Below are 24,582 nucleotides of genomic sequence, written 5' to 3' on the forward strand. Positions count from 1 at the left end.
ATCATGCATAAAAGGAGAACGATTTATTTTCGACAAACTAACCTACAAAATGTCACAATGTTTCTCTTTGTTCATCAATTTAATATATATTCACCATCAACAAAAGTGTGAATCTGTCTAATTGTTGTTGTTTATTGTATTTATTTGTCCATTTCGCCACTTCAAAACAAAAATATCCCTTATCAATTGAATAAATTCCCCATCCAAGTTCAAAACACAAAAAAATTGCAAACAAAAGCTATTTACAATAATTTTAGTCCCTGCCAAACTCACCTACTGATTTAGTAAAATCACTTATAATTCTGTATGTTTGTTTTTCTTTTATTTTATGCGACTGAACAATCTGACGATGAATATAGTATATCAACAATTTGTCTATGTTGAGAAAATGAAATTAAAATACGTATAAATTAATTATTACAATTGATTCATTTGAATATCGCAGACGGTCAAGTGAATAAACATATTTTTGGCGATTCTAAAACAATATAATGTCACTAATATCCATTGTGGATACATTGCATTCATTTTCTTTTATCCCTTTGTACCAAGATCGTAAATTACATCGACAATTGATTTGGTCGGTCGGTTGAATTTGAACATTTGTTGTTCATTTAACGGTAGTTTGGTTTAGCTGCGTCGTCTAGTTAATCAATTTGTGACTGTGGTCGCTTTTGTGGGACTTTGGTCATTTTTCGTACTACTCATTGAGTGTTTGCAAGGTTCCAATGATGTGGTTGCTGACGATGTCGTTCCATTTGTATGATAGTGTTGGGTTGTATTGCGACTTTCTGTTGATAACATCGAACTACTTTGGGCATATGTTGTACTATTTTGGCTTTGTTCATGATTCTGTTGAAAAAGAAAAAAATTATATTATTATTGGATTTCTTTTCTGGCACATTTTTCATTAGTGTGGATACAACTTACTTGACCCTTTGAAATTGTTTGATAGCAAGCACCGCACAAACGAACTGGACCGCTAAAGCATTCATACGGTAAAGCTGCCCAATGCTCGCTACAATCAGCACAAAATATCTGTCCACATGATCTGCGAAATGAATTTTTTTTCTCAATTAACTTTTTATAATTTAATATTGAATAAATGATTTCTTATAGTGCCATTGATTTTTATGAAAAGAGACGAAATTGCTATATTGACACTAACCGACAATGGTGTTTTCGTCTTCCGAGCCAGAATTCCGTGTGACAGTGCGTGCATTTGCTAACCGCATGATCGGGCACCCATAAAACACTTGATGATAATGCATTTGCTGAATTTAGACCAGATGTTGGCCCGCTTCGTTCATCAACCGCTTCCCACGAACAAATCGATGCACTTTCCGCTCCGTTATCAAACATTGAATTCTATTTGATGAAATAAGAAGAAACAATTTTTTTCAAGTATCTTATGTTTTGGTCAGTTTGGTGCAGTGTGAAGAATGGAATTATTTACGTATGCGTATCTAAACAGGTTGGAATATCATGCACAAAAAAAGCCAACTCATTTCTAACTCATGCAAACAATTTCAAATAATACCAAATGAAAAAAAAATAACATTTTTATTTAAATACAAAAGTATGCATATTTTATTAGCGTCTGCTTTTCAGAAGTACATGCATTTGTTATATTTGGCCGGCGTTTAACATAATTTAAATCAGTAGTTTTTTTTATTCAACTTCGTTTTGAATTTCTACATGATCTTTCTGAACGTTTTATGATATGATATAATACCAATACTCAAATGTAGTTAGAGAGCAACATTTCGTGTGAAAACAATTAAATTCTACAAGTTATAATCCAAAGAAGAAAAAAATAAGTTAAATCGCTTGTAAAATGGTGCAACTAACCGCCGACTTTGAGCTAGCCCAACTGTATGTTTTTGGTAACACATCAGTTGATGGACCCTCAGAGCTTTGTCGCGATCTCACTGAACCGCTATTATCAGAATTTGCCACTAACGATTCATCATCGTCATCCTTTTTTTTCATTCCCCACAACATTTGTATTTTTTTCAAAATCAAAATGGGAATATTCACGTAAATTGCAACGTTGCAGTTTTGTTTTGGGGTGTAACGAACGGAAAAAAAGAAAGGAAAAAATAAAATTAAAGATCTTCTACAAATGAAAAAATTGCAAAAAAGAGACGGAAAACATAATCCCAAGAATAAAATTATACTTTTCCTACGTATTCGTTGCATAATTTTTTGAATATCAAACGTTCTTAGTAATGCGATAGCATTTCAAAGTTCGTATGAAACGAAAGATTTAAAGAAAATACCAATTCATCCTTATCGACACGAATAACATTGAGACATGAGGATTTATATATGTATAGAGAGAGAGAGAGAGAGAGAGAGAGAGAGAACACACATATTTTGTTTCATAAATTGAACCTAACTATAGTTTTGGTAGTAATAACAATAAATTGGTGCAAGATCAACTAAACTATAGTATATGGAATAAATAGTGTACATTGAATGTTCTCTTAACCGCCTCGTTATGTTCTTTTTCTTGTAAAATTACATAAAAAAATCCCTTCAAAATGAGGAGAATATAATAAATGGAGTGCTTTGAGATATTTTGGAGGAAAAGTGTAAAACAAACTCAGAATATTTTCCTATAAACTTACGGTTTCATCAACAACACTTGTTGTTGTGCCATTGTTCGTCTGGCCATTGCTACAATTTGGACAGCTTCGTTTTCGTATGAGTTCTAATCGTAATACTTGTAGCTCCCTTTGTAACGCTTCCTCTCGATTCTAATGAATTTAAATGCAATTTAGTTTCAGATTTCGAATTCAATACCAAAAAAAAACATTGATTTTGGTCAAAGTAAGTAAAGCCCAGGTGGCTTACCTTATGATCCAGTACAATTTGTTGTAGTCTCAGATTTTGTTCGTTGAGCGCGTGCGCCAATCCATCGGGACATGAAATCAACGAAATATTGTTCGATTGTGATGGTGTATTGATCGTTCGAATTGATGTGGGCGTGATCAATGAACGTGATGTATTTGATAGTACAAATTTTGAATTGTTCATTGTGTTTGGTGAGACACTGTCGGAGCGAACATTTGATGTGGTTGTGGCCATATCAGTAATCCATGGTGATGGCTTTGAATTGAATGAATTACGCCTACGTCGATACAACGACATATTTCCATTTGGCACAGTAGTTGATTGATTTGACTCATTGCGACTAACGCCATTTGAAATGTCCATTCGATTTTGTTCGGGATGAATTAAAATGCTTTCATCCATCGTATTTAATGCACTCGCACCGTTTGGAAGGGATTTTGACTTTACATAAACCTCCGGTAAAATGCTATTTCGTGCCAGTTCGATGCCATTTTCACATGTCGCTAAATCTCTTGACTGTGAAATAATGGCGGTTGATAGCTCCGAACGCAATTGATCTTCGGCCAAATCAGAACTTAATGTATCAACAGGAACTAAGGTGTCAGTGCTGGTTTCGATATTGCCATGCCATTGTGTTTGTGCATTCATTGGTGAGAATGAAAGTGGTGATGTGTCTGTTGGATAATAATTTAAAAAAAAACAATTAAAAAAAGTCCATTTCAAAAGATGGTATCAATGGTGCGCTAACCTCTTAAATCGACACTTTGTAACATGCACAAGGCAACACGGTAGTCATCTTCTCTTGTACCCTCACTACTTTCTCTGCCGTTGTCTCTACCGTTGGCGTGCGTCGGTTTCTCTGTTCGTGACACCCTACTCATCTCATTGTCGTCCAAATTATTCTCTAAATGATGTTTATTGAATTGAGTATAAAATGGACTAGAATCAACGACATCACAATTTATATTACCAATCTCGGTTTCAGTACGGAATTTATTTGAAATTACAGTACCATTGTGATGATTCGGAATCGCATAATTATGATCGATGATGGAACAATGAGCATTTGATTGACTATTTATAAAACCTTCGCTTGAAGTTTGAACACTTGCAATTCCATCATCATGAACACTTCTACTGCTGCAACTTAATGCTCTGTCCATAATTCTATTACTAAAACTATTGATTTGATTACTATTCTCATGATGATTGCTACGGATGTAAATCTCGCCCAAATCTGTCTGTTGTAATTCTTCGGTTAAATTATTTAATTCACGGACTGTATCACTGCAAAAATTTGCAATCGTTTGATCATTTATCACATTCATATCGACTACATTCGCTCCGTTGGCATAAAATTCGGGCAACGTTTCGATTGACGGCTCATTCGATAAATTCATATTGAAACTGTGGAAACACAAAGAGAAAAGAAACAAGACAAGTTTCTTTTTTTTAAATTCTTTTTTGGTTTTTGCTCATTAATACTTACTGCGTATCTGCAGTCATATTTGGATCACTTGAACGACGAATCATTCCATTTGAAATGCCATTGCATCCGGTTGTTTGTAAATTTTGTAAATCACCATATGAACGTGTTTTTATCATTGGGCTACGTGGCTCCGAATTGGATACATCATTTGTGCTCGGTGTTACAATTGATGTGCCAACGCTTGCCGTTGCCACTGCGACTGGTGCCGATGGTGAGATGCTTGTTGTCATCGAGCTATCACTTTGATTTTGGTTACCAAAACTACTTGAATACACTTCGGCCCAATATGACAAATTGCTTATATGATATGCGGGCCACAATACTTGCTCACGATTTGGTATATACAGTGGATTTTTGTACATCGGTCCAGACAGAAAAGGCCACACTGAATACGTGCGATCAAATACTGATGCTTCGACCCGTTCTTTGTATGTGTTACACAAAAATGTGCCAAACATACACGAGAATACATGCTGCGCTAATTTTATCTGCAAAATAAAAATACACAAAGAGAGACATTTAATTTCCAATCATCGCATTGGGATTTCCTTCTTTATACATACCAAATAGGCCATGCTGAATTCAAAACTACATGGAAATTGTTTTTGTATTTGATGTACACAGTCCAACCATTGCAAAAATACCGGACATCGTTCGTTTGTTTCATCGGATCCAGGCCCATGACCAATTCGATCGGCAAATTTATGTCCAAAGCTTAACCATTCTCGTTCGACTAGAACTCGGAATCCGTCAACGGTTCTATTCGGAAAATGAGACATTTGTTTCGGTAATTTTTCGAGTTCTTTAAAAAACAATAACAATATCTTACCTATAGTAGGGGTCAAGGCATAGCAGTGCAGTTGATACCAATTGTGGTGTTCGATCCCATCCATCGGAGCAATGAACGATAACCGAACGACCCTCACGTTCGACTGCATGACATATTCGCACTGACGATTGCATCAAACCAGCTAAATGTGATAGCCACATCGTTCGATCCAGGGCGGTAAACCAACTCTGTGAATCGGTTGGTGATGCAGCGAGTGCTCTCAAAGCATGAAAACTTTTTCTTATCACATGAATATTGCCCAAGTTCATAAATTCAATCGCCGCACATGGATAGTATTCAGCACATTCACAGCCACCACCGCGTGCCCTATTTGTCACAGCAGATGCATAAGATCGTGCATCAACGATTAAAATTTTCTTCACTTCGTCCAATACAACCTCCTCATGACTTTCATCGGTACTGCTGGTTTCACTTGTATTATTCACATTTGCTGTATGTCGTCTGCTTATTTCACCACCATCAAATGCACACGCATCGGCGATTGCTTTCAGCAATTGTTCGTCCTTGGGGTTACGCCATCCCAACCACCCGACTTCCGGTTGACTACATCGTCCGACCACAGCACCGGATGCCTTGTGTCGCCAAACAACGGCCGGAATACGTCGTGCACTTCGAAATGTGGCCACATTTGTTAATATTTCATCGGTGATGCACATTGGAACTAATAAAAGACGTGGATACGATGTACATAATTTAAAATCAACATTTGCCGTTGATATTCGCCATGCACATGTATTGAATTCCAAGCGCCGAACTTCTCGTCGAAAATCTTCATCATAATTGTTGGCTCGTTGCATGCGGCCCAGCCATTCATTGTCTGGATTTGGTAGTTGTTCTGATGCCCAAGCGTAATACGAAAATGCAAATAATGTTTCCAAACTTGTTGGAACACCAACGAACAATGTTATTCTTCGTTGCCATTCGGACGCCTGTTCTGATGAGGGAAATGTACATCTGTGGAAGAAAAATCGAATATATCACCTTGTACTCGTTAAATCCGTTTCATTTTTTCTTTGTTTACTCACCTAAACGTAGATGCATCTTTACAGCTGACCACCAATTGAAATAAATCACGTACAGAAACATATTCAATAACCCCAAGCGGTATTGAGATTTCGGTTTCAGGTGCTGATGTCTGTGATTTCAAGCAAATTCTATAATTTGATAAAGCTAATATGCCGTCATCAGTTCGTCCAATATAACGCACAAACTCGCCGGACACTGAAAATACACCAAGAATATCGGAATTTAGAATTGATTTTTATACGGTTTGCATTGCAATGTAAAATATTTTATGGGATATTTTATGCACACATTCATTTTATGGATTTTTTTCATTACAGTAGGTTTTTTATATAGATTCATCGATTTTTTTGACAAAAATTTCAAATATCTTAAAAATATTTTTGGTGTCGCTAGATGGCACTCTAAGCTACGACGCACAACAAATTTGGCAGTTCGCAAATCAGTACAGTGTTTGTTGTGCAATCAAAACATGAATTCCAAACATTTTTCAAAACGTTTTGAAGCAGTTTTTTACTTTTGCACCAGTTTGGACCAAAATGGTCAATAGTGAAAGTGACAAAACACACTAAAAAGTCAAGAGGGTTCGTAACAAAGTGAATCCAGCAGTATAAGCACGAAAAAAACGTGAATGATCGACCCAATGTTAAGCCAAACGAGCTTCCTCGCCACGGGTAGTCAAGTTGTTCGATCAAAATCCAGGTATGTCGCTGAGCCAAGGTGTTGAACGGCTACGACGTCTTAAATTAGACGTCTCGCGCTCCACTGTCAAGAAAAGATTAGATGTGGCCGGTGTTCGTTATCGCAGTAAATTGAAGAAATTACTTTTGACTGAAAACCAGAAGAAAAACGCATTGACTGGGCAATGCAAAATTCAACAAGAGATTGGAGCGAAGTTATATACACTGACGAGTCATTCTTTTGGCTGCTGAATAGCAACTACCCATGCCTAGTCTAGAGCCGAAAAGAGAGTGGTCATTCGCACGGTAAAGCATCCGAAAAAGGTCCATGCTTATGGTTGCTTCTGTGAAGCTGGTTTTGAAAAGTTGACCGTATTCACGGGCATTCCAAACGCCGTGAGGATGAACCAACTTTATTCATCGACACTGTTACCCAACGCCAAGAAGTTCCATGGCAACGGCAATTCAAATTGGCTTCGATTAGAAGACAACGATCCAAAACACAAAAGTGGTCTCAGCACCGCTGGAAGGAGGAAAATGACATTAAACAAATGAACTGGCCACCACAGTCACCCGATTGCAATCAGATCGAAAATGTTTGGGCTTATATTAAGGCAAGGCTTCGTGGTAAAACACACCGCAATTTGAAGCAGCTCAGTTCATTCATTCAGCGCCAGTGGAAAGGTTTTCAACGCGAATATGCTGAAAATTTGAGCAAAATATGCCCAAAAGATGTGCCCGTGTGGTCGAGAAAGACGGTGACTGGATTAAATATTGATTGTGTGCGCCGTAGCTTAGATACTAAATAAAATGTATGTGTTTTTGTCTAAAGAATCGATGACTCTATATAAAAAACGTACTGTACTTCAAGAACATTCTTTGCGCACAGCAAAGGAAATATTTTTTTTAGTTCAACTTACATTCGGTGAAAGGGACTTTTAATGATTCGTCTTCTTTTTCTGGTTCTGGTTTAGGAAATAATTCCGCTGCACGAACCATGCACAATGAAGATAACGGTGAACCATCTCCCTCCATTATGACTTTCTGTTTAAAAAAAAAAAAAAAAAAATTTAAAAAATCAGTTTTTTCATGAGGAAAAAAGTGTCGTTTTCAATACAGCAAAAATAAAACGGTAAATGTTTAAATGAGGAAACAAACATTTGAAATTTTTTTCAATTTAATCGCGACTTGTATAAACAACTTTTTCATTATTGATTCGAACAACAAACTATCAATGCAAGTGAATATTTCAGGTTAAAACGGACATCATTCGCAACTCCGACAGTAATTGATTAATTAAAATGAAATGCTGAGGGTTTTTTCACTTGAATTCATACAGTTCGTTTAGCTCTCACACATCAAATCTTATTGACGATGTTATTCAACGCATAATCAGTGATGAGCTAAATTCAACAACTATTTTGTAATTGAATCGTTCAATGTAGTGAACGTTTTGTAGCTTACTTGTTTGTGTTACGGGTCAAATGGTCACAGTGATTTTATTTCATATGTGTACGGCCAATACAATCGCATTAATTGAAATTCCCTACTTATTTGTGTTATGGTGTATTCCCTACTAAATTTTTGAGCGATTTTTTATTTAATCTTGTCAATTTATTGGCTGGATGAACCAGCTTCGTCGAAGTCTCGTCTTTTTTTGGGTGGATGTTCGCGATCGCTTGAATTTTTTCTTTTGTTTTCGTTCTAAGTGAAAAAAAAAAAACATTTGAATGAGAGATTTAGAAATTAGATTTCGAAATTAGGCGTGCAATAAAATGACAACTTTCTATAATAGACGCAATTTTTCTATGTAGTAAAACTTGGCACGCATTATTTAAAACAGAAATTTAGTAGGAAGGATTTGATTACCACTTGTCTTCGCAATCTTTTATTTTCTAATTTTAATTGCTGGTTCTCTATTAATGCCGCGAAAGGAAATGTTGATGGTGGAATAATAATGGGTATTGGTGGTGCTGGAGGTGATGGAGGTGTTGGAATAGGTGGTGGTGGAGGTTGTGGAGTTGGTGGAGTTGGTGGAGTTGGTACAGATAATGATGATAATGATGATGATGATGGTGATGGTTGTGCTGGTATCGGTGCTTGCGGTATCGGTGGTTGAAATATGTGTGGTTGGAATATCGGTGGTGGCGGTATCGGTGGTTGCTGTATACCACCAGGTTGGGCTTGAATGGCGCCTGGTCGAACTACTTTAATTTTAAAAATAAGTTTTTGATTTATTTGCTTCCAAAATGTGTGTTAAACTAACTAATATATAAACGATCCATTCTATATACTTTTTTCGACGCGTTAATAAACTAACTACTATATATACAAACTACAGTACACCAATCAATCTAGGGGATACGTAGGCTGTCTTTTAATTATTGAGCCTAATGAAGAAAAAACAATAATTTATTATTGAAAATGGTTTTATTGTTTTTCAAAATATTCTCCGTGATGATCGATACACTTTCGCATTCGACGAAACCATTTGTCATAGCATTCATGCCACTCCGAAAGAGATATCTCAAAAACGTGTGTTTTGAACGTATCAACTGCTTCTTCTGGTGTCAAAAATCGTTGACCATGTAGTTTTTTCTTCACGCTCGGGAACAAAAAGAAGTCATCAACTTAAAACAACTTCAATCTCAGTTGGCTTCAGCCAAAAACGTCCCAAATTAGTTAACTGTTTAGTCAGTCAGTAATTTCCCACAAGGGACTAATATCGTCAAGGCTCAATAAATAAAAGACAGCCCTCGTAGGCACAACGATAAAATATTCAAATCTTCCTGAATCACTTTAAATTTTCCAAAATCAAAAAAGTCCTCAATGATAAAAACGTTCTTTCTTATGATATATCCTATTTTAACTTATTTATTAACATGAAAATAGAATCTGAACGCATTTACCTTGTATTTTAACAAAGAGTTGAATATGCATTGCTTCCTATATGGATCTCGTATATTAAACACTGAGAAAATAAGGTTATGTAAATGACAACTGGAAGTTTGTTTTGCTTATTGAGTCTAATTTTTCATAGGATCATTAGGCAAAATGACACTTTTTAAACATCAAAAATGGCGATGGTTTGGATTTGAATATATCTCTCTGCGTAGATACGAAAAGGGTTACCCAATATAGCATATGCTGGCACCACCTACTGGTAATATTGCAATATGCGTGGGCATATTATGCAATCCAGGGCTCTTAGATTTGAGATCAAATGATTTGAAAATCAACAAAACAAATCACAAATCAATGATTTGATTTAAAACTTTTTTACCCAAAACCAATATATATATACGAATACGAATACGAAGACGAATACGAAGACGAATACGAAGACGAATACGAAGACGAATACGAAGACGAATACGAAGACGAAAACGAAGAGATAAATTTGTCAGGAACTTACGAGGTACTCTTTGATGGCCATTCATAGGCAATCGAATGGGTCTAAAACCAAACTGTCGATTATTCATTTTATCTAGGATCGAAGAATGAAATTTTAATCAAATCTTTTTCCCAACCAACATTTATATATAATTTTTCAGTTCTATTTCTTAGAGAGAAACATGAAATTATATGTGCAACAAGTACATCTAAATATAATCATAAATCGGAATATAATCGGTTGCATTTTTGTTTTAATTTTCCATCAATTCCCTTAATATGGGTTTGTTTCGTATTGGGCCAACGCATTATTCATTAGTCCGATGATCGGTTTGATGTCGCGTTCGCGTTATATATATAAGTGAATTGATGTTATTTTATCGTTATCACTAGCAACAATTAAAGTAATGGCATTTTGTGTGTGTGTGTGTGTGTTCGTTATGCGTTGTGCTTCACCTATTTAATAACATTTTCACTCTAATCCAATGCAAATACTTTGTGTCAACGTAAACATACAGACATCGCTGATAACACGTCGGTATGATGAACCTTTCGCTCTAGCTTCAAAACAAGCAATGACATAATAAATGTTGATATGAAAAAGGGGGCAACAAAAGTTGAGTTGCACATTGTGTACGTGTTTGAGTTGCTTTTAAACCGTTAATGACAAAGTAATCAAAACACTTTTTGATCGACACCAAGTTTTATGGCAAAACCGCAAAGAACGATTTGTTTTAGAGAGAAAAAAAAACGCACGCTTGCAAAACAATTTACTGATTGGTTGTCACACAGTGAGCACGAAAAGCAATTTAACAGTGCTGACCTTCTATTAATTTTAAATCGAGTAATCCATCAACGGTTTTTTCTCCATTTCGGTATAAAATTTCTTATTTTCTGTTGGTATTTTCCTCCTTTTTTTACTCACTTCAGGTGTTCATATACAGGTGCATATTTTTCAATATAGTTGTTCTACGTGTTGTACGGTTAGTCAAGTTTAAACTGAACCAATGCTTTTAAATATTTAACGAGATTGTTATTTTGTGTCAGACACTTTCTTCGCGTTTTTTTTTCTTCTTCTCAGTGTTGTTTGGCATGAAGAAGAGAGAAAAAACATGCAATTATGTGTTTTAGTTGTTTATTAATTGAAATATGTGTGTATTGCCGTGGGGCAGCATGGAGATATTTTTTGTTTCGTGAATGTATTTGTGTGCGGAGGTTAATTTCTTTTTTTAATGATTGACGTTGGCTTGTTCGATAAATCAACACCATTCGATTGTTATGACTAAGCTGATCAAATGTTTTTTTTCACTCTAGTTTTTGATCGCTTTAAATCCAGTTTAACTGCATATTTGTGCCGTCAATAAATGTCAAATTTCCCATTTATATTCCAAATCGAATTCTATCAATAAAATTGCCTAAATTGCTGAGTCGATTTTTAATTGTTAACGAAATTCATCCATACGAAATGTACGCGCCGATCAAGGAATGGAATGAATTAAAAATACAGGTTATTGTAAGCAATACATTGACCCAAAAGAAACAAACGAAAACAATATAAACGAAAATGAAAAGAAACGAAGAAAAATTGCACACACAAAAAATATCAACGCCACATTTGCATAAGGGTGAAAGAATTAACTGAACACCACATTTAAATTGCTATATATACATTCATTTACTTTCGTTCGATTTACAGTTCCACGTGATTGAACAAAAAAAAAATCGAGGCTAAAAACCACATACATTTTATTTCTTCAGAACTCAATTCCATGAATTTCAAATTTTAACAAACCCGTCGAAACAAACATACAACACAAAAAAACATCCGAATTTTCGGTGTAAAATTACGTAATTCGTTGCTATATGGATGAATGGCTCGCTTTCATGTCAATATATTTTACGATGTAGTCAATTCTATCGAGTAAAACTTGCGGCCAATGCAAAGGGAAAAAAGATGAGTACACGTTGATCGAAGGATTTACTACAAATATAAAAAAAATCATTTAAAAACGGACAAAAAATTATTTTGCAGCCACAACATTTGATGAAGTATAAAAATTCCTTCGGTGTCTGGTGTAGACATTTTTGTAGTAATCAGTTTCAACCAAAAATTGAAAAGCAAACGGAAAATATCAAATCCAGAAAAAAATTGCTAACTTGAGATTGCATTTGACGGTGATATTGCTTCAAACATAGTATCTTTATTCTTATTTTTGGCTACGATTTTATACATTTCTGTAAAATTAATATATATGACATCATCACAACTGGGCCAATTTCTTTCACACCAGAGATAAATTCGGGTAATCTGGGCGTTTCGTTTTTTAAACAAAAAAAAAACGTAGCTATAATCATAAAATGAACGAATTTCATTTGCATTGCCAGAGTCAGAGTGTTTAAAAAAGCGTCGAGTATAAAAATAAATCCAACAAAAGTGGCCGGTATACTTAAAATAAATAAAAAATAATGAAATAATTACTATTTAATTATGCTAATTATATCGAAGCGAAAGGGAGTTAAAAAAAAGAGCCGACGAACGTTACAAGTCAGAGGTGAGAAGTATAAATAGCGCATTTAGTTTTGCAAGTTTTTCTTTTGTTTGGAAAAAATTACAACGATTTATTCAACGCATAAGATGCAATTGATACATGTATACATAATAAGAAGTATTGGAAAATAGTTGCTGAACTCCTCTGTGAACTCTTCGTGTGTTCATTTGTTACTGTTTTCTGATTACAAGCATGTAAATAACGTAACATTTGTATAATTCGAAACATCTTTTTCATTTAACGAACGCAACTGAAATATAACATAATGATAGTAAGCTCGACTATGTACCGTTTTCAATCATAACACTTCAAGTATTTTCGAAATGCGATGGATAAAATTCATCTCGTGAGCTTAAATGTTGCGGGGAAGATGGTTTTGGATTGTTGTTAAGGCGTCAATTAACTCAAGTGAAATGGATTTCGGAAAATTATACACCATTACTCGATGCGGAATATCTGAGATTTCATGGCGTAAAATAGAATTTGGTATTATCTCAGTGCTATAAATAAACGTATGCTTTCCATTTCAGATTGATTTGTTATATTTGTAAAACATGTGCAGACATTGGCTTATTTTACTTTTCATGCATAATTTACAATATTTTATGCACATGAACTTCGTTTGTTTCGCCATATGCTATGTATTTGATTTACAGTTTATGTTTTCACTTAAAATGTCGTTTTTTCTCTATTTAATTACATTTAAAAGCTGAATAGATTTTCGGTTTCTCTCTTTTCCGTTGGGCTGGGAACTCTTTCTATCATTTTAAATGCAATCAGAGTGCATTTGCTCAACGTATTCAAATCAATACTGAACTGAATCACATAAATGATTCATTTTGACTGCAAACGAATTTTCGCAATGATGGAGATGAAAACACATGCATCATTTAAATTTTCTGTAAAAGTCATTTTCATAAAATTCAAATGAATACAATCATTTTCCGGGAGCGTATTGAAAAACAATTCAGCGGAAATTGAAAATGTACATTTATTTATTATTATCAATTAGTCGAATCGGTAAAATTAGTAATGAAATGCATTTTTAATTTTGATAAAAGAGAAAGAGAGCGAGCACTCATGAATTACGCGATTTTTTTTGTGTTTGAGTTTATTTTAGGAAACAAATTTGATGCGTGATATGAGTCAGCGAGTTTCGATGCGGCCTTGATATCAACAGCTCACCTCGCGTACACACACGACATTCACAGTTTCGCTTTCTAAATTGCAATTACGGCTATATGTGTGTATGCTTGCAAGAGGGAAGAAAGAGCGTGCAAAAAGTAGAATGAACGAAAGCGAGAAAATGACAAAATGCATTTGTAGTCAGATCGTTAGAGGAAAAAATGTATAAATGTGCACGAAGTGCGTATGGTGCATCAAAATACGTGAGCCAGTTAACCTTTAACAACCTTGTTCATATATATATATTGAAACGAAGAATAAAAAAAGCAGCCTGATGCAGCCGACATGAATCTGTCTGATTTTGATTCAGTGTGTTGATTGCATCAATTCGATTATATTTTTTTTCTCTTCTCCAAACCATATAATTTAGTATGACGTTAAATGGCATGTTTGCACTGATGGCTATTAATTATTACATGTATCAATATTAAACTACGCTACTATATGGTACTCGAAGCGAGCATTTGTTGATTCGTCTGATTAAATATCAGAGTAATCTTATATTTGCTCCAATTATGAGATTCCATAAATGTTTGTTTGTCTCCCGGTAATTTGATACACGACATTTGCACACAATTGCTGATAAAAAAATTAACCAAAATATAAAAAAAATCCAGATGGCATTCTCACCTTGAATTTGCAATAAATTTATTTAACGTGAGCACGTGTTCACACAAAATCTGTGTGTCTGTGTTTTTCTTTCATCAATTTCCAAATTCATAATAGTTTTTGGAGTAAAAATTGAATCTTTTAAAAATATAAATGGTGATTATTCACGTCATGGCTTATATGGATATATAGTGCTTGACATCGACTAATGATTCAAACCGATTGATTTTCTTCTAATTTTTCATGAGCCATAGTTGCCATTGAAATTCAAATAAGTGTAAATTAATCAATGCTCGTGACACAATTGACAAACACACATACACTTTCTACAATCTCTTTCCATTTTTTTTGTTCACAGGTATCAGTATATTGCCGGTAAAACTTTCACACGTACACGTTGATATTACTTCCGTGATTGATTTTCCTACGGCATTTGTAAAACATTTAATAGAGTTATTTATAGATATTTATGCCAGTCAGATGAATCAAATTCAAGGGAACGGACTTTTTCTCTCTCTCTCTCTCTCTCTCTCTTTTACACACTTTTACATTGAATGCAAATAAAGGCAGGCGCTTAAAATGTACAATATAAATACAATGACTTGAAAACTAAACAAAATACGTCATGTACATAGAAGTATCTGTACATGCTCAATAAATGATCATTTCGTATGTGATTGTACGATTGTTGGAAACTGACCTTCCGTAATTGTCTTTACTTTGTAATTTGTTCATTGTTTGATTTCAAGTTGATTGCAAACTGGTTGCACTCGAAATCAAAATCCGAAATGAGCAAACAGTGGCGAAGTGCACGAGTGCACCACATGAGGATAAGCAGCAGCAGCAGCAGCCGCATTTTATTGGTTTTGTTTATTCGATATTGTTTTTCTTTGGAAATTCCCATTTGAAATACTTTGCGGTTTGATAAGAAACCATTCTTTTTTTTTGTTGTTTTCAAAAGATGTGGCTTATTTTATCAGAAAGTTCACGCCATATGTATAATATAATTTGTTGAACATGTATTCAATCTGATTTCTCTATCGCATCGTATAAATTGTAAAAAGTTTTCAGAAAAAAAAACAAATTATCGTTAACAACAACGGTTGCAACAATGTAAAATTTCACGATTGCATCTCAATTTTTATGACATTCGTTTTGCACAATTTCGCTTTTTCGATTACGATTCGATCACGTTTGAAAACTGTTTTCGCAGCTTTTTTCGCCGTCGATTTATTTATGTAGTGTGCTGATGATGCAATTTGTTTATTGCTCTTTTCTTCTGTTATCATTTGATTTTATTCAAAACGTATAGTATTTCTCGATTTAAATGCATCCTGGAGGTATATACTGTAGGTATCATTTTATTCTGCTGACAAGTTTAATTGCAATTTGCAAATGACAAATGTCCGTGTTGAATGGCGCTATAATAGTTGTTTGAAATGTGACAAAAAATAAATGGTCTCACACTTTGCGAGAAAAACTGAGCCGAACGTAAATGAATTAAAAATAGCAAATGATGTATTTTTGAGTGCGTTTAATCTCAGCAGACTCTGAACTCTTGCTCTAACCAAAGAAATGTAGCAAGTAAAGCGAAAACAATGAGCGTCATATTTTGAGTGTGGCAGCCGCATTAGAGAGATAAACTCAATCATGTGAAGCGATGACCTTTTGGCCATCTATTTGGTATTCTTCCGATTCCAGCCATTCCAGGCGATGCGCTCACATCGAATATTTCACCATTCGCTCGAAGAAGCAACAAAAAATGAATAATGTCAATTGCAATTTTCGTTTTTGTTTTTGATTTAGTATTCAAGTTGACGCATTGCTGCCAATCGCTTGTCTTGTAATTAATTTCACAATTTTTTCTTCTTCTTTCTATAAAATATGATGTTGTCTTTCTCTAGTTCATCCATTAGGACTGTAAATCTTCACTCTCTCCGTCAATGATAATGCGGCAATATGACGTGCATGAAATTGAAATTATCTTGGAGCACTGACGCCACACTTGACACACAAATAAACAACTAAACGAACGAACATAAAAAAAAAGCCTGATGATAAATAAAAACACATCCAAATTGATTGCTAATAAAATGAAAATTTGCTCACAGTAATGGATGACACTCGTATATAATATGCGAAAAAATGTAGCTGAGGTTGGTTGAGCGGTTTGTTTTTTGCGTGTCTTAAATTGATTTATTTCTCTCATTGCATGTACAGCATTTCAACAGAAAGCACAACAATGTCTTCAATTCATACATAAGTTTGATCAGCTCTGTTGTATTTCAATCGCATCGTGAGTTTTTTCCATTACTTTCATTGCATTTTTTTTTTCAACTTTCGTTGAAGACATTGCATATGCATACGATAAAGCATTATTTTTTCTAGTAAAACCTTTATGTCAACCAGCGTGTGAGTGTATGTGTGTTTGTGTTGCATCTGGTTTCATGCTGTTGCTCTCTCGAGTTTGTAATTTTCAAATAATTTAGAACATGCAATCTAAAGGATTAACAGAATTGCATGCAAGGCAATGTACTCAATGGCATATCGTGCACAGTTCCACCGAGAAACATATCCCTGCTGAGATATGTGACGAAGAGAGAATCTTCTACAAAAGTAAAAGTAACAGAACATACATGTTTTATCTTGTGCAAGTGACATCCTTCAAAACGGGCGCACAGATGCACACATTAATGATATTGTGCACGGGAAAATGGCATATCATATGTGTCATGTGTGCAGAGAATAAAGATTCAATTTTGCACCAGAAGAAAAGAAAACTAGGTACACCTATCACAAGTTATCTTCCTTTATTCAGTTTATTTCATCCAATAAATTCGTGTCTACATTGAATTTGATGCTTATTTGTGGCTGCGAAATGAAATCCTTACCCGATAAGATACACACAATGAGCTGGTTTTCATTCATTCCCTTGTATGGTGGCATATCAAGCGAGCCACAATAACTGTATGGTCAATTTTTAATTGAACGCATCCAATTGATGAAGTGTCACTTTCTAATTATAATTGACATCTTGTTTTCATGCCATTGTCAGTTAATAACATTCATTTCGAAAGCTATTCCACTTTTCTCTCCACCATCACTGCATGATTACACAATGTCAAACCATTGAATTGTTTACATTTTGCAAGGTAATTAGCTTTTCTCTTCATGCTGCAAATGATGATTTTGCATCACAATTCAACTGCCATAGTCTATTAATTATTTATCCTTCGTGAAGTGGAATTCACATCTTTTTATTATAAAAAGCACAGAGATTGCCATAAATCATATGCTGTGACTGTTCATGCATCATCTATTAAAGTCAACATCTTCCTTCAATTTAAATATTCAACAGTGAATGCGAGTTGAAGAAGATTTGAACAAGAAAAAGTTTCTAAAACTTAAGCTTTAGTTTGCTGACGAAAAGTCAAGAAGAACAATGAACGAGTAAGTTCTATGCACATAAAATTCAAAATGAAGTTGATATGTTGCACAGATTTATAAAAACAAAGTTAAATGAAACTGTTTTCCATCGAGTAAACGAAACGATATTGAAAGTGACGTGTGTGTGTGTGTGTGTCTGCGTTGGATCATTCCTGTTGAAAGGAATTTAGTTACTTTACGACTTTCTGTCATTAAACTAACGTTATACATTTGCGTTTGTAATATGGAAAAACAATAGCCATGACACAGTTCCATGGTCTTTGCTATAACGTTGAAAAACGCTTCATTCATTTAATACGAGACATTTATGGTTTTTTAACGACGAAGCCAGTGCATAGTACTATTGGAAGCGATTGTGTGAGTGTTCCATATAATATTTCAAGTCACACAAATATAGCTGGGTGTATATTGCGTATATATCTTTAATTTTTTTCATTCAGGCCACAGTCAGGTTGCATGCCTCTACCGTGAATAATAATAATTCTTTATTGTTTTTTTTTTTGTGTGGAAATTTCTTTCGCCGTATAATCCTTTTCGTTGGACAAATTTGTTCATCTGTGAGTTAAACGTGTATTCATTTTTCGCCATGAAATAATTATGTTTGACTATAAGGAAAAATAAAAAGAAACAAACCGATCGGTCGGAAGTCAAAACGGATAAGTTATCATCGAATCTGTTCATGTGTGGTTTTAAATGTATCCGCTTGCAATCGGTACAAAACGAGCATAAACAATATTGATGACATATGTTTGTCTTCGTTAAATCTCCTTGCTCTTCATTCAGAAAACAGCTTGAAGCGCTGAATGCATTTGCGACGAATGAAAATGATTATACCTGAACATAGTGAGCGCTGACGACGGGCGGTACATTGTGCATTGTGAAAATTTAGCTCTCGATATATATTGAATGGATGGCGGCGGCGGTGTCAACAAAGATGACGGCAACGGTGGCAATCGACTGAAATGAATTTTATATGCACACACACAACGCGACATTGTAGGCGTTTGAGTATAAACAATTATAAAAAAATTGAAAATAGGACGCCAAACACAAATATAGAATGCGTGGTATCGTTCGTGGGCATTGCATCTATCTCAAGTCGTAGTCGATAGAAACGGAACATGAATATACCGACGTCTTTCTCGAATAAATCTAATGCCCATATACCGTTGGCTCAATAGAGATGTATTGATTTCCGTTAAAAAAATATTGGTTTTGAACGTCGAGAAAAAAAGTACTATGCATTGAAAACACGTTTATGCATTGAAAGAAATGCACACAGGAAAAAAATTGCTTCATCATACTAAAGTGTCACGTGGGCTTGGACACTGATTCGCAACATGAATAATAAAAAAAAGCATCGATGAAAATGAGCGGCCGGAGAGCGGGGATAGATGGATGGAAAAAACCAAAGGAATATGGACAGACAAATGGCATTTTATAATAATTCACTATATCTTTCGTTCTTTGACATGTGTATAATTCGCACGACCTGAATGTGATCCTTTTATTCTGTTTCTCTCTTGCATTTTCTTGATACAATTAATGATAGCTGCGTGGAGGCGTTTCACGCTTATGATTTGCTGCTGAGTCAGGCGAGTGAAAGAGATTTATATACATTCACATGCATTATGCCAAATGCCACTGACTTGGGAAAACAAAGCGCAACGGAATTATCGAGACTGTACAAGGCCGACGAGAAAGCGGAATTCATTTGAACAATACCTGAATTGGAAAATATATGAAACGAATGCGAGAGCTGGATGAAAAAGTAGAAGAAGGCAGCAGCGGAGGAGGTGGAGGAGTAGAGAGAAAAAAAGTGGAGGTAAAAGTGATTTGTTGCTAAAGTTTCACAGACTTCAATTCTGAGCTTCTGACTCGATAGAGCCATAGAGCAATAAACGTGAACCGCTCTCTGCTATTAAATTTTATATTATTGATGTATGGTTGCCATTAGCAATTTCATCGAATTTTGTTGCTGTTGCTGATATTATTTACGGGCAAATTTGTGGAATCTTAATAAATGAGAATAGTTTCATCGTGACAGCGCAATAGTTTCTGTAATCAATCGTAATCAATTTATTCTTTAAATTGTATGGCAATAATTGCTGAATGCATTTAATAAGGAGATGTATGAACGTGCACTTATCAGTGTATGTATGTGCGTGGGTTGCAGGAACTATGACAACCGACGTTTCTTTAATATTGTTTCCATGACATCGATCACAATTGTCCTCTTTACTTTCCATGAATATAAAGAACAGCTAATTTTCAACAACAACAAATTTTAGTGTTGAAAGACTTATGTTCAAAGAAAATATACAAATTCTTGAACAAAGTTAGATGCGAACAAATAATCTAGGTTAATATCATTCTCAATGCAATGCAAATGAGTTGTGAAGTATTCTTCAAACGGAAGACGATTTTAATCCCATTTTCGAAATCTGGTATCACCGAACCAATTTCAATCAAACGACCAATGACGCAACCATTTTCTCAAGGAACACACATACATGTTTTACTTTGGTGAGAATATAAAGAGAAAACATAAAACTCATTCGACACATATAAGTTTAAATGAGGTAAGAAGCCTTTAACATAATTTCGACCTCGAGTAAGTTGGTAAAAGCACAAATACAATCGTCCAACACCGAATATATTCAGATTTAGATACAGAGAATTTCATATTGCAACGCTTTATTCACTTCCAAGAAATGTATGGCATTAAAAGAAAACCTTATGCATTGCAATTTATGGCATTCAAAGAAGATCCACTATACGAATTTATAATTCATCGAATTTCGTGTTTATTTTTTATATTTGGTAAAATTAAAACAAGATCCACTATACTCACATCAATAGCCAGATTATCCAGCGATGTGTATTCGAATGCAATCGGCATCTTAACGATTTCATTTGTTGAGTAGAAAATGTCTCAATTGAATTCGTATGTGTAAACCGGCACTATCGGTTTGGCTCTATTTATTATTTGTAATCAATAATAATGATGAACGATACAAACAAAACGGTTCACTGACTGCTGATATATAATGTAATTTAACACGAAGTGCTTTTAATGACTTTCTTCTTCATCAGTCGACTCATTCAATTTTCATCATAACAAAACTTGAAAACTCGCAACGAAATTGAAGAAGAAGAACCAAAATATTCACCGAGTTTGTTCGACTTAAATATAAATATATATATTGATTTTCAAGTGTGTGAGTTAGTATCGATGTGTGTGGGTAGAATCGTAATAATTTATTGTTCGATCGATTCGTTGAGCTAATAGTTTCTTTTACACATTTTATATGAAACATACAAAACTGGATCATTTCTTTCTTTATTTCTCGCTCGTCAATGTTCAAGACGATGTGTGTAAAATATAAAGTTTTTGCTTTTCGATGCGTTTAACGTTCCCGTTCTCTTTTCGGATGTAATTGCAATGTGTTTTTGTTGATTTCTTTTCCTCTTTATCTGATGATGTTTAGCATGTTTTGCAACAACACAGAATAAAAATCGTCTCATCTCGTTAATGTTGCAACTGGAATTCAAACAACGGAAGTACCGCTAAAAAACTTCATTTGAATCGGTAAATTATTGAAAGAATCCATCCATTTCATTCGTTGTTGTTCATCCAACGTGAACACATCACTTTGGTACGTGTCATTGATCACATAAAAAAAGTAAGCCAACACATTTTTCACATGCAACGAAAACTCCACTGTACACTTCATTCATTGATTGTTTTGCCTCTTCGAAATGAAAATGTTCATATTAAATATTATGAAGCACGTAAATAGGTCTGATTATGCACTTTCTATAAATTGTCGGTTTTTACATGTCAATATACATTCCAAGATACATCAAACTTTACAGCACACACTCAAACTAATTTCGTCGAATTGGAAACGATTTTGCTAAAATTCTGAATATACGTATATGAAATTTCGAGGAAAATCCCCGATACGTGTTACGAATTCTATCGAAAATGCATTAAATTATGAATTTAATGAACGTTTTTGTCGGCGAACACAAAATGGCAAAGTTCTCGCCTATTATTATAAATGAGCACTTGTTTTAGCTCGTTTTTTTCTTCTTGTCTGTCATCAAAAATAGCTTTAAATCTGTCGCCACCAAAATTAAACTGGCGCACGTATGCTAAAAGCTCGACGTGATAATTGTCGGATCGTTGTTTTCTTGATTCGATTAACACACACTCGACATTTATGTGAGACCAATGAGAAGTAAAAAAAAAACACTGTGTCACCAAAACAACGTAGCATCAATGTACTGGGTCACTGCCACTTGGGATCGGATCATTTAGTTTTGGTGTGAAAAAAAGTCAACGACAATGTGAAGGTAAAACGAGATTTTATCTTCTTTTTTTCCAATCACTTGTGTATGTAGACGATTGGAATTCAGCAAAGTTGAAATGAAATGATGGAAAAAAGCGTGAAGAAATCGCGGTCGCATCAGACCGTTTGATAATAAACAATACCATTCGATGTTCACATAATCACTGAAACAACGACACCGTTTACATATCTATTGAAGTGTTGCGTGCACACAAACATTGTTATCGGCATGGGCCACCACACGACGAATCGAATGCGATCGTGTACGCCGACCATTCTCTCCATGTAGAAAAATTAATAGACTTTTATTATGTGTATTGTGTGCATGGACTCAGGAGAAATTACTCAACTCATACCGTGCCAAGAAACAATCCAACGGCAACAGTACACGGTAACGGTGTGTGCTTGTACTTGAATATGCACTTATATTTGTGTGCGTGCGCGAACGACCAAATGATGACTGTGTCTATGTCATGATAACACCAATACAATCGTTGCTCATTTCGTGTTTTCGCATTCTTCTTTCTTTTATATCACATTCTTTCACAATACACGCGTTTTTTCTCTGCGCTTTTTTTTTTATTGCTATTGAATATTTTAATGTATGTATGGCAGTGACGACCGCATAAGATCGCGGCAAGGTAACCACAAATACATCTGCATACAAATATTATACTTCAATTAAGATGTATATAAAAAAAGAATTGAACGGAATGGAACAGACAAAACGAAAATAAATAATCATATAGAAATGAAAACAAAAACAAAGGCGAAAAAAGTGCACACAGAAAAGTACGAAACAGATGAAAGAAAATAAAAACGGCTGAAGTCGACACAAGGCAATTTGCAATGAATACAGAACCGAGTGAAAGACAATGATCGCTTGCCGTTGATTATTATTGTTTTCATTTTTGGTTCTATTTTGGAATTGCACACTTTTTGCTCTCTCTTTATCTGTTAAAAAATGAAGCTGGAAGTTATCATAATAAATTACATTTTTCCTTGCTCATTTTCAAAATTCAAATTATCGGAACAAAACAATGAAAATGATTCTCGATAAATGGCACCTCACAAGTAATAACGGCAACGACAATGACCAATGTATGTGTGGACAAGCCAAAAACTAACTGGATGCACAAAGTCGCGTATGTTTGTATATGAAAAACAATAACAGTCACATCTGTGTGACAGCAATAAATACCAATGCAAATAGGTCGGCAGCAAACAAAGAGTTTTTCTCTCTCTCTATCTCTCTCGTTGAATCAAATCGACTCACTCTTTCGTTCATACTCTCTTTCGCGTTTTTTTTTTGTTTCATTTAATTTTGTTCAATTTCTGACACGCTTCTGAATTGCACGATATACAGATTGCATGTAAGAGATTTTCGTTTAATTTGCAATACAGAGAATCGGGTGATTACGCTTTTTATTTGTAAGAAGAAAAAAATAACGCGTGCACAAGTCACACGAGATTTATTTTTCTTCACATTTATGCGTTTATATTTTGTTTTCTCTTTGTGCTTATATGCTTGTTTGTGTGCTCGCTGTGTGTGACATTGAAAAACTAGAAATTACTAGGTTGCTTAAATGTTATAGCAAGACTGAGATGCAAGAAGAGAAAATGAGCAAGAAATAGAAGAGAATAACGTCGTCATCAATATACGACAGATCATTTGTCGTTGTTTTTTCTGCTCTGAAATTCAAATATGAAGTACGCAACTTGCAACACTTTATTACCTATTGCCGCATGAGTTTGCGATAAGTGAAGATACTTGACGAAAAAAAAAAACATTTCAATGAGCAAGATGTAGGGTTTGCTTTTTGTCGCTTTGAATTCACTTTTATTTTTCGCCAATACTTCTATAGTCGCGCATTAGGGACGTTGATCGAACTTCACCAACGACCAAGTCAACACACACACACAATCAATTCTGGTTTTAAGTTTCGATTGTACAAAAGCTGTTTTTTTGTGTATAGTATTATTCAATAGTACATTCATTCTGGCTGGCAGACAAAATAAAACAGAAACCAAAACACATGTTTGTATACAAACAAAAGATAATCGAAAAATGGCATGTGATAAACAACACACGCAGAGAGAGAGAGAGAGAGAGAGAGAGAGAGAGAGAGAGAGAGAGAGA

General features: G+C 34.8%; 1 protein-coding gene across 7 annotated transcripts in view; it reads right to left on the bottom strand.

Moving 5' to 3' along the window:
* The window catches only part of LOC116342302 (myotubularin-related protein 4), a 26,871-nt gene continuing 2,289 nt past the window's right edge, over positions 1–24,582 (bottom strand). Inside the window, exons 2-16 of one of the 7 annotated variants that reach the window (XM_031769830.1) lie at positions 10,317–10,388; positions 9,811–9,872; positions 7,822–7,945; positions 6,224–6,419; positions 5,178–6,152; positions 4,912–5,107; positions 4,349–4,836; positions 3,830–4,266; positions 3,608–3,763; positions 2,860–3,533; positions 2,634–2,762; positions 1,852–1,980; positions 1,169–1,368; positions 931–1,051; positions 1–852 (exon numbers count right to left, since the gene is read on the bottom strand). In XM_031769830.1, the coding sequence (XP_031625690.1) occupies positions 652–852; positions 931–1,051; positions 1,169–1,368; positions 1,852–1,980; positions 2,634–2,762; positions 2,860–3,533; positions 3,608–3,763; positions 3,830–4,266; positions 4,349–4,836; positions 4,912–5,107; positions 5,178–6,152; positions 6,224–6,419; positions 7,822–7,945; positions 9,811–9,872; positions 10,317–10,383 (4,155 nt within the window). In that variant the 5' untranslated portion in view covers positions 10,384–10,388 and the 3' untranslated portion in view covers positions 1–651. Of the gene's footprint in view, positions 853–930; positions 1,052–1,168; positions 1,369–1,851; positions 1,981–2,633; positions 2,763–2,859; positions 3,534–3,607; positions 4,267–4,348; positions 4,837–4,911; positions 5,108–5,177; positions 6,153–6,223; positions 6,420–7,821; positions 7,946–8,059; positions 8,126–8,365; positions 8,606–8,770; positions 9,109–9,810; positions 9,873–10,316; positions 10,389–20,938; positions 22,033–24,582 lie in introns of those variants that run through there. The other 6 variants (XM_031769835.1, XM_031769833.1, XM_031769834.1 and 3 more) reach the window with 6 other exon arrangements.

This window comes from Contarinia nasturtii, unplaced genomic scaffold, assembly GCF_009176525.2.
Source record: "Contarinia nasturtii isolate CC-2019 unplaced genomic scaffold, AAFC_CNas_1.1 Cnas_scaffold_864, whole genome shotgun sequence".
NCBI classification, from domain to species: Eukaryota; Metazoa; Arthropoda; class Insecta; order Diptera; family Cecidomyiidae; genus Contarinia; species Contarinia nasturtii.